The sequence below is a fragment of the Phalaenopsis equestris genome, unplaced genomic scaffold (genome assembly GCF_001263595.1).
Source record: "Phalaenopsis equestris unplaced genomic scaffold, ASM126359v1 Scaffold001176, whole genome shotgun sequence".
In the NCBI taxonomy this organism is placed as follows: domain Eukaryota; kingdom Viridiplantae; phylum Streptophyta; class Magnoliopsida; order Asparagales; family Orchidaceae; genus Phalaenopsis; species Phalaenopsis equestris.
The window spans coordinates 251601-262997 of record NW_018165615.1 but is presented as its reverse complement, the minus strand read 5'-3'; the positions used below and the strand labels follow the sequence as shown (position 1 = coordinate 262997).

The following is an 11397-nucleotide window of genomic DNA, read 5'->3' as shown; positions in this document are numbered from 1 at the left end:
ATCTGATCAATGAACGACTAATTTCGTTAATGGTGCTGGAAGTAGGGTGATTGCAGGTATGTGGCACTATAAACTTCGCCATATGAGCAAGAAATATATGAAGTCCATACTTTCGAAAAATAAACTTCAAAAGTTGAAATCAGTTGATCTAGATTTCCATGAAGACTATATATATGACAATTTTCTCCAAGAGCGGGTTAGTAATGAAATCAAAAAAATTAGAGTTAGTGTATACTGATGTATGAGACAATTTTCTAGTTCAATCCATTGGAGGTTCTCGCTATTTTGTCATATTCATTGATGATTAAACAAGAAAGGTATGCTTTTATTTATTAAAGTAGAAATCTGATATACTTGAAGTCTTTAAGAAATGGAAGGCCATGGTTGAAAATGAACGCACTTAAAAATGAAGTGTCTCAGATCAGATAATGATGACGAGTATCGTGATCAGAAGTTCAGGAATTTCTGTGCTACAGAGGGGGTCAGACATGAGTTCGTTGTCCCAAGGACACCGCAACAAAACAATATAACTGAGCGCATGAATTGAACAATCACGGAGTGTGCAAGAAACATGATGCTGCATGTAAGCTTGCCAAAACATTCTGGGCTAAAATAGTAAACACTGCAGTTTATCTGATCAGTTGTAGTCCATTAATACCTCTGAAGAAGCCTGGAGTGACACAAAAGTATGTTTATCTCAATTAAGAGCATTTGGATATTCCACATATGTGCATATTTATACAGAGTCTAGAAGCAAGCTATCAAGTGCACTTTCATTGGATATGACTCAAATGAATTTGGCTACAAATTTTGATATTACTAGAATCAGAAATATATTAGGAGCAGGGATATCACATTTAGCAAAATAGAGATGTAAAAGGATAGGGTCAAAATTCAAGATAGTCTGTCAGCTACTTCTGAAGAATCCAGACATGTGGAGATAGAAGATACTGATGATAAAAAAGAAAGATAAAGCAAGTGCTCAACCAAAACAAGCACTAGAAGTTCCTCAGTTATCTGCTACAGAAGTTAGGAGATCCAACAAAGTGAAATAACTCATACAAAGGTATTCTCCTTCTTTACATTGTTTGTTACTAACTGATAGTGGTGAAAGTACTTTTAGAAGGCCACTCAAGTTGAAGATCCAAGAGAGTGGGAGATTGTCATGGAAGAAGAAATGCAATCTTTACAGTGAAAACAGACTTGGAATTGATGATATATCAAATGATAAAAAGAGCACTACACAACAAGTGGGTCTACAGGCTGAAAGAGGAGTCAAATGGTAGCAAGCGCTACAAGGCAAGACTTGTTGTGAAGGGTTTCCAATAAAAGAAAGGAGTGAATTATACATAGATCTTTTCCCCAGTGTTGAAGATGCCTATTGTTTGGGTTGTGTTGAGTGTGGTAGCAGAGGAAGCTTTACATGTGGAGCATATGGATGTAAAAACAAATTTCCCACATGGAGATCTGGAAGAGCTATACATGGTGCAATTATAAAGTTATAAAGTTCCAAGAAAAGAACGTTTAGTCTGCAGATTAAAAAAGAGTCTCTATAGCTTGAATCAGACCCTAAGACAGTGGTACAAGAGGTTTGACAGGTTCATGTCATACAATGGATACATGAAGTGTCAAACAGACCACATGCTTCATCAAACACTTCGATAACTATTATATTGTGCTTCTTTTATATGTGGATAGCATGCTGCTTACAGAGATAGATATAAAGAAAATAATAAACTTGAAGAAACATTCATCAAGTGAGTTCGAGATGAAGGATTTAGGTCTAACCAAGAAGATCCTAAAGAGGTTATCTCAACAAGGACATGAGTGCAAGAATACTTAAGTTATCTCAGGAAGAATATGTTGAGAAGATCCTATAGAGGTTCAACATGAGTGAGGTGAAACCAGTTAGCACTCCCTTAGGTAGTCACTTCAAAATATCTAAGGAGTTACTTTGAAACAAAGCAAGCATAGATGGAGAGAACTCCATATGCCTTAGCAGTTGGAAGTTTGATATATCCGATGATTTGTATCGTACTGTATATTGCATATGCAGTAAAACTGGTCAGCATATACATGGGCAATCCAAGAAGACATCATTGAGAAGCGATAAAGTGGATTCTCATGTATTTGAGGGGAACAATCAATAGGGCACTTTGCCATGAAAGTGTAGGGATCAATCTACATGGTTTTATAGATTCATATCTGACAGGAGATGTGGATTGTAGGAGGTATGACGAGATATATCTTCATTGGGGAACATGATAATGAGTTCGGTTTCTAGGTTGCAGAAGATTGTTGCACTTTTAACTACGGAGGCTAAATATATTGCCATCACCGATGCTAGAAAGCAAATGATTTGCTATAGAATTTCATGATAGAATTGGGCAAGGATTAGGGAATTGGAAAACTCTACAGTTAGAGTATGAGTGCATTCATCTTGTTTGGAACATTGCTTTTCATGACAGGACGAAACTTATCCAGCTCAGATATCATTTTATTCAATCTCTTCTAGAAAATGGGTAGTTATTTCTGGAAAAAGATACCCACAGTTGAGAATCTTGCAATTATGCGGACGAAGATGATGACTATTGGGAAACTAAAGTTATGATTGACTTCAGTTGAGTTTCATGAAGGTTGAGACCGGGTTTGAGCCACACCACGTATATGACCACAATATGTGACTATGAAGTCAATTCAGATGGAGGTGCAGGTACAAAGGACTGGTGCTCGGTGCTATAGTCTCCAAGTGAAAGATTGTTTGGTTATAGAGACTAAGTACAAGGCAATCGACGCATATGCACAAGATTGTGGGGGCTTAAGCGCTCACTTGGGTGCTGCTCGAATAGAGGAGTCGATGCCTACGCGCGGCTTTGGGCGCATATGCACCCACTTTAAGGTGGGCCGACAAACTAAAGTGCCTGTTGCACGAGAGCTTCGCTGTATGGCACCAAGTTCGGGCACCTATGCACTAGAAGCGATTCATGTTGGAAATTGATGTTTAATCCTGATTTTGAGCGGTGTAAGGTAGGGCTTCGTGTATCTCCTTTGGTATTCTTCGACGAGCATTCCATCGAAGGTGAGGGGTGTCAAGGAGGTGGATTTTGATAATTCGGCGTGATTTTTGCGTTGGATCGGATAGGGAAGATTGTAGAGCGAGTCTTGTAAGTTTTTTTTGTGTGTGGAGAGAAAACTTAGGTGTGTTCTTTGTAAAACCTTCTAAATTTCATAGTGAAATCTTTTGGTGGTGTAGCTTTTTGGTTTTTTCTTGTTCTCGGGGTTTCAATGTAAATTTTCGTGCATTTTTTTGGTTGCTTTGGTTGTACTTCTATTTTAATTTTTAATCCGATTTTTTATCGAATTGATGTGATCCCATTATTCCGCGGTGTGATTTAATTTCTTAATGATCCTAAACCCTGATAAAATTGAGATTTGTTCATTGTATGATTCCTAACGCAATCACCACTACTCATCATATAACTAGCTTAAAGCATACTTTATTCATAAGTCATCGTTTATGCTATCGTACAACTATGAAAAATTAATGAAATATGTCTGAGTTCACTCTATTGCTACCTATCTTCTGTCTTTTTTACCTAATATTTTCTAGAAATCTTTCAAGTGTTTTTGTAATTTTATTTTAAAATCAAACAGTTTTAAAAACATCCGGTTTCCTTAAAATCAAATTGATTTGTTAAAACATATTTTTTTTCAAATTAAACCCTAACAAAATAAAATTAAAACAGAATAGAAAAAAAACTGAAAGCGAATAAAAAAGGCCTCTAAACAACTTCATCTTATCTAAACATAGATTCTTAGCGAGAAACTCTCCCGTTTTCTATCAATTTATTTGAATTATATTGCACTCTCTTGATAAATAATCATCAGATATGGTGAAATTATTTAGTGATTGCTCTTAAAGTGATTGCTCTTAAGCTAGAACGTACTTTATTATACAGCTTTCTTTTGTCTATAATTCTACATATCATGTTATTTTCCAAAAATGAAAGAGCTAAAAGAAAAAAATTGAGATAGTTGATGGGGTTAGATTCTTAAAGAGTGATTAGTTCATAGGTTAGTATAGAAGTATTAATAATATAAGAATGATATTATTATCAATAAACATTAATATAATATAAATATAGAATATTTATGAGTTCAAGGTCAATGTGGTTTGGCTTTGAATCATTTTGTCGATCTAAAAGCAGTGGACCGGTATATTAGTCAAAATGAGCGACCGATTGAATACTCTTACATGTATTTATGTGAGAGAACATTTCATGCACGAAACCCTTTTGACATAATTGAAAATAAAATTTGTTATCCACACCTGTGTTTTTAAAACAATAATAGCGTTCTTTGCATAGATTCTTAGTGAGAAGTTCTTCTATTTTCTATCCATTTCTTTAGATTATATTATACTCTTTTAATAAATAATCATCGGACACTGTGACAATTATTTAGCGATTGCTCTTAAGCTAGAACTTACTTTATTTTACAGCTCGTTTCTGCCTATAGTTCCACGCATTATGTTATTTTCCAGGAATGAAAGTGATAAAAGAAAAAACTGGAATAGTTGATGGTGTTAGATTCTCAGAGTGAATACTTCATAGGTTAGTATAATAGTATTAATATTATAATAATGATATTATTATCAATAAACATTAATATAATATAAATGTAGAATATTCATGAGTTCAATGTCAATTTGTTTTGGCTTTGAATCATTTTGGCAATTCAAAAGCAATGAACCGGTATGTTAGTAGAAATGAGTCATAGATTGAATGCTCTCAGATGCCTTTATGTGAGAAAGCATTTCATGCATGAAAACCTCTGGACATATTTCAAAATAAAATTTGTTATCCACACCTGTGTTCTTAAAACTTTAATAACATTCTTTGCCGCCTTGCACTTCGCAGCTTCATCCTTTGCTACCAAACTGGTTTCTTCAAGTCTGCGCTTATATTCTTCGAGTTTCAGACTTTTACTTTGGCATTGTTGTGTTAGTGATATAGCCTGAAAGAAACCATTTTGAAATGCTTCAGAATATTTGCCCTTTCGATTGTACAAACATATAGTGAAATGATAAAAATTATACAAATAGAAACAATAATATCTTCTCTCATTGAACCATATTTGATGGAATCAAACTCAAAGTAAATATTTTACTGTGAGATAGTTTAATTTGGTGTTAGTAACATAACTCAAAAATGCAGAGTTTTACTTAATTGAAGCAAGAATGCAATCAATAAATAGAAATTTAACCTTAGCTTGCAGTTGTTGTAATTCTTCCGCAAGAAACTTCTCCAATTCTGTGGAATTTTGTTTTAAGCTGCTTGCTTTTGGAAGCATAGATTTTGAACGATTTAGTTTATTTGCATCTTCTGAAACTCCTCCCTTGGATTTTGAAACAAACATCATAGACTCCTCTCTCACGTCATTCTTGAACCGAGGTGGGCGCGACACTTGACCCCATTTCTGCGCTCCACCAAACAAAAATTGATCTTTATTCTGCAAATCAACACTTCTCAACGACATAATCTTTCCCTCATTCAACAAAGATTCATCATGCACAATAGATTTCGGAGTAAATATTTTCGGCAGAAAAAAGAAAGATTCATCTTTGTTAATTCTCAAATCAGAAACTCCCTTACTTGTCATCGAAAACTGCCTCGGACTACCGATTTCATTAATCACTCTCAAAGATTCAATCTTTGAGAGCCGATTATAACAAGAATGACAAACACGACTTCTCCGCGCTTTTTTCGGCGTCAAACACGCACCCAAAGCCTTCTTACTGCTGCACGAATGGCAGAACACATATCCGCAAAGATAGCAATTGTGCTTCTTTCGAGTAAAACCAAAAGACATCCGGCAACCAGTGCACAAAATCTGATCTTTGCTGGAAACAGATTTGTGCAGACAAACAGCGGCAGTGAAATTGAGTCCACAAACTATATTTTGCACGTTCCTGCCTTGCAAAGCTTCTACTAAAGCCGGAGAATCTCTATCTTTTGTATCACCTAATCCAAGCCTCCCATTGTCCCCCTTACCCCAAGTAAAAACATTTCCTTTACTCGTCAAAACGGCCACATGAAACGAACCAGACGACAGATCCTTCACAAACTCGTTCTTCAGACAACCTCCAACCGTTCTAATCGATGTATCATCAGCTCGATTCGTTGCACTTCCCATAGTAATCACTAAGCCGTTAACGGTTAACGCAACGGTTAGTGTTCTTCCACATGAAACCTGAACAAAGTCACAGTCCACAAGCGAAGCAATACATGTTGGAATGAGTTTTCGTTCTTTATCACCATGACCAAGTCTCCCTTTATCACTATCTCCCCAAGTAAACAGCTTTCCGCTCCACGTACTGCTCTTGAAGCGGCTAAACGGAACCTCAACAATGGCGGCAGTGTGCCACGGTCCACAAGCGACCGACTTGACTCGTAGACCTTTAAGAGATCCAACTTCTTTTGGCTGAGAATAGCTCTGCTGATTTCCATGGCCGAGTGCTCCAAATATCCCTTCTCCATATGTGAACAGCTGACCAAAACCAGACACAATGGCTGTATGCCACTCTCCACATGCGACTTTCAGTACCTTAATACCGATAAGATTACCAGACATTTTACAAGGTATCCAATGGATTCGATTACTCTCTTCCATAGCATAACCATTACCCCATGTGTATAGTTCTCCAGAACGAGTTATGGCGTAAGTTTGGTTTGAACCGCAAGCTATTGTTTGCACAGAAACGTTGCATAATGATTCGACAAGTTTGGGATATGTAATATCCAAATTTATCTTATGTCCTAATTTCCCACCATTTCCCTCACCCCAACAGAAGACTTCACCTTGTTTCGTGACAAATCCAGCGTGCTTTTCTCCACAAGAGAAGCTCTGCAAATCCAGAATTTGTGTGGATTCCAACAACCTGGGAAGCAAAAAATCGGTTTTGATGCCATCGGTCTCAAAAGCATTGGACTTTTCACCGAAAAATATTCCAACTCCTTCACCCCACATGAAAACGTCCTTCAAAGAATCACCTGTATCAGGCGGGCTTGTTTTAGAACTGGAATTCATGATTTGTTCTTTTATTTTATAGGTCTTGTGAGATAAAAAGGGAAGCTTTTCATCCATTATTTGCTGCTGCACATCCGATAAGGTCCTTTGTCTGAACGAATTAAGCAAATCAGAAGCATCTACGAAACCATCCGGACAAACATTCTCTGCTAGTTTCCTCGGCGGGCTTCCATATTCACTGCAGATCTTTAATCAAAATATAAGAATGTAAGATGGAAACAAACGAACGAATGATATACTTTGAACAATTTAGTATTTTTATAAACCTGTGGGAGCCGAGTTGAATCATGCAGGAATTTTAAAGTATACTTCGTTGATAAATGGGTTACTGGACTGTTCATGCAACTATGCGCTGATCGAGCGGTTCTCAGGAAAGACAGAGGTCTAGGATGATTAGAAATAGACAACAATGATGTCAAGCCTAAAACCCAGCAATCAGCCTGCTCCTTATCTTTACAAATCTAACCCAAAAAGGTGGGGGAAATGCAAAAGAAATTAAACTGCACCACTGGTGCAAATAAAGAAAGAGTTGATGGACTAATTTTGTAAGAGAAGATATAAGGAAAGAGTACCAAGTCAAGGGATCTTTCACCATTCTGATAAACAAGGGAGAAGGACTGACGCTCCTTGTCAGGTTGAAACTGTCTGTGAAAATTACCCTGTAAGAAAATTAAGAAAAAAACTTCATTTTTATTTTGCATAATGCGAAGTTTAATAAAACCTTCCAGGAAAAGAAATATTGAACAAGCTTTGGGCTACGGTATACATACTGTTTTCTGTCCAGCATTGATTTTAGATACAGTATTCAGCTTCAGACATTTTTCCTTCTCACCAGAATACCAAATTAGTGACTTCTCATCCTAAAGATAACCAGCAATATGTTAAAAGGCCATTTAAAGAAAGGAATAAGGTAAATAAATGAAATATAATTTCAAAATAAATTCAGCTGAGATGTAGAATAAGCAAATGTAAAGCAATCAAAATTTAGGATGTGTTTGGGGCAGCTTGTGCTCATCCAGATAAGCAACATAGCTGAAACGCGGCATGTAGGTGGCTCACGGGGTTCGACCCACGGCTTGTGTTTTGTGTAAAAACTCAACCGCGTTTTCAGAGAAACGAGTTTTCCAAATGATGAGGCGGCGTTTTTAGAACGCCGTCAGCACACTTAAAAGCTTCCCCAAACGACCCCTTGGTCCAAAAATATGTTGAGTTATGTAAAAAGAAAGGCTAAAATATAGAAGATGCATATGCACATAATTGGAACATAAATTTTTGCAGAAAAGTCCATCACTCAGTTGATAATGACAAACCGTAACTATAATTTCATGGAATTAGAACTAACAGCCCGGCAATAAAATAACTCAAGTTGTTACCCCAAAATAGCGAGTTTATTTTAACAAATTGATAAATAATATATTTCTTGTGAAGTTTTTATTATTTTTGATAAAAAATAATACAAATAAGTCTTCGCCATTCTGTCTTGTACCTCACCATCATTAAACCTTTCAGTTGCCCATCAAAGTTTTCAGTGCAGTCTAAATATATATATATATATATATAAATTATATATAAATGGGGGCATTTACAAATATAACACTCAATTTCTATGTATTGACATTTCTAACACCTATGCTTTACTTTCTACATTATAAAAAGTCCAAATCATTCATACCACATAAAAAACACCACTATTTTAATTTTTTTTTAAAATGAAATACACCTTTCCATACATAGGTAAAATGACATATATGTAAAAAATTGAAGTTTAGATGATAGATGTATAAATACATAGGACTTGAGTGGGTATGTATGTAAAACTTATACATATAGAAGAGAAAACTTACAGTGGAGAGCCTGAAAGGGCAGAACTTGGGCTTTCCTCTTCTTCCACATTTCAGAAGATGGGCGCCCTTTTTTAGGGCAACAATAGCCTTTGCAGGAATTGAAAGCAACAATTTTAGCCTTTTTAAAAATAGTAAAATTGGCTATTTAATTTTAAAAAATAACATTAAAAAAATGATTTTGGTGGGAACATAGAACAGAGCTCTAGAAACTATGGAGAATGTTAAGAGGACAAAAAGTGACCATAAAAAATTAACAATTTACCAAAAGTAACAAATTTGAAGCCATTTGAAGAGAAAAGTAAAGTAAAGAATGCAAGCTATATCTAGTACGGATAAACCAACAGTAAAAAAATGTGATTTTTATGCAACATTTTTAAAAAAATTATGAAACAAATTTATGCCAACATTTATAAACCCATCATATCTTATGCAACTTAGAACCATATTGGGCTGCTTAATTTGAAATTTATTGACAACTTCAAAATTTCAGAAAATATGATGACTTCATTTCTCACACATAAAAGAGAGAAAATTAAATCAAATATATTTAGAAAGCTGTGAAAATCAACATTCATAAGCCATTGAAGATCCTATTGAACTTAAGATAATGATAAAAATCAATCAAATGTCTGAAAATTTTTGCAAAACAAACCAAAACAACAAATCGAAATCACTTGAAACCACAAAAAAGACAGATATTTACACCCTCTACTACTAAGAAAAAAGGAAAAAAAAATCATGAAAGAACTATAAAACAAATAAGAGAGCCGCAGAAACTATTGAAAACAACAAAAACAAAATCAAATCCCTTAACCCAAACCAGAAGAAGAAAGAAACTCAAACCTGCTCAACTCCTCTTTCAAATGGAGCTCTGCGCCCGGATTTCTCAGCCATTGTTAACTCAAACAATCTTCAGATGGCTTTCATTAAAGCAGCGAAAGGAGAAAGAAAGCACAGAAAATGTCGAAGAAACAAGTGCGGGTGAAGAAAACCAGAATACTCCACTCCAAAAAGGAAAGAGCAGGTTTCTGTTGCAGCTGCAGCTTTGTATGCACGTTAGTAGAAGAAGAAGCAGAGAAGCGAGTTACGGAGCCCAAAATAATATCAAAATCCCTTCTTTTTAGGCAAAAGAAGGAAAGGGATGAGAGAGATGGAGAGATGGCGATTCTTAGCTTTCTGCTTTCCCTTCTCCCAAAACTTCGTTCTATGCCCTTCAGCCTCGAGCTTTACAGAAGAAGGGAGTGGAGCACGTGTGCCTGTGTTGTTCATTCCTCCATAGCATTTGCCTACATACCACCCAATTACTATGTATTTACATATGTATGATTTAAAATTTATCAATAAAATACACATTTTCATACATAGGCATGCGTAAGATGGTGTGGATAAAATAATTAAAGTCTTTCTGTCAGATATGTAAATATATAAGAATTGAGTGGCCTGTATCCAAGTTTAGAAGCAAATAAATAAATCTTAAATAACTCTATTCCATTAAGATTTCACACATGGAGTTACTGACAGAAAAAAAAAAATTACTCGGTAACACAAGAGAATATTCCTCCCGTGTTGTTCCGTATTATTCATGTGTTATTATATGTTATTTAAGTGTTATTGTGTTCTGGAAATATTCCCAGTACTATAATAACACAATAACATATCAATAAAAATTAAATAACACATAATAACATGGGAGGAATATTCTCTTTTGTTACCGGACATATTTTATTTTATTTTTTCTGTCACCATCACTTGGCGGGATTTCATTGAACTCCACACCTAACCCTACGTGCGAAGTCCTGGTGCAATATTTTCATGTGGCTTAAATTTGTTGCTTTTTCATAGAGGCCTTCCAAATATATAAATACCACACGTATCTGCAAATTGCAAAATTGAGAAAACGCTAAAATTTAATATTAGTTTAAGCTTAAATAGGTGCAGCCTTGTTGTTGGTTTCTTTTCTATAATGAATTAGGTGCGGAGTATCAGTCATGGAGAAATCTTATTGTTAGGCTGGATAATGATTCACATTTGATTTATTGTCCTCATTAAAATTTGAATTTTTTTAAGGGAAATTTACATAAGCAGCGCACAATTCTTATGTATTTGCAGATCTCACTTCTAAATTTTCATATTTTACATACATAACACTTTGATGCTTTAAACCTATGCATGAATAGCCATATCTCATTTTTAAAAAGAAATAGTAGCACTATTAAAGATTTGAGTGTTATATATAAAAATATGAAAGTCTAAGCGTGAAATGTGTAAATATCCAACATTTTATCATTCCTGTCACACATTTGAGCGCATATTACGTTGGAACTCCGAACGTAGAGATAAGTTCGGATTCCAATAGTCGTTGTGTTATAGGAATATCCCGCTGCGTTACAGGAATATTTCATCAGCGTATTTGTAAAAAATGAAATGTTATTCGAGTATTATGTGGTGTTATTCGATTACTTTG

General features: G+C 35.3%; 1 protein-coding gene across 1 annotated transcript; it reads right to left on the bottom strand.

Moving 5' to 3' along the window:
* Window positions 1-421: 421 nt before the first annotated feature.
* Window positions 422-10199, bottom strand: LOC110033418. Its single transcript, XM_020737387.1, has 9 exons — window positions 9777-10199; window positions 8934-9020; window positions 7860-7949; window positions 7662-7748; window positions 7356-7550; window positions 5266-7275; window positions 4870-5016; window positions 659-670; window positions 422-577 (listed from the first exon to the last, which is right to left on the bottom strand). The coding sequence occupies exons 1-9, from the start codon at window positions 9825-9827 to the stop codon at window positions 422-424; spliced, it is 2835 nt and encodes a 944-aa protein (XP_020593046.1). The 5' UTR covers window positions 9828-10199.
* Window positions 10200-11397: the final 1198 nt, after the last annotated feature.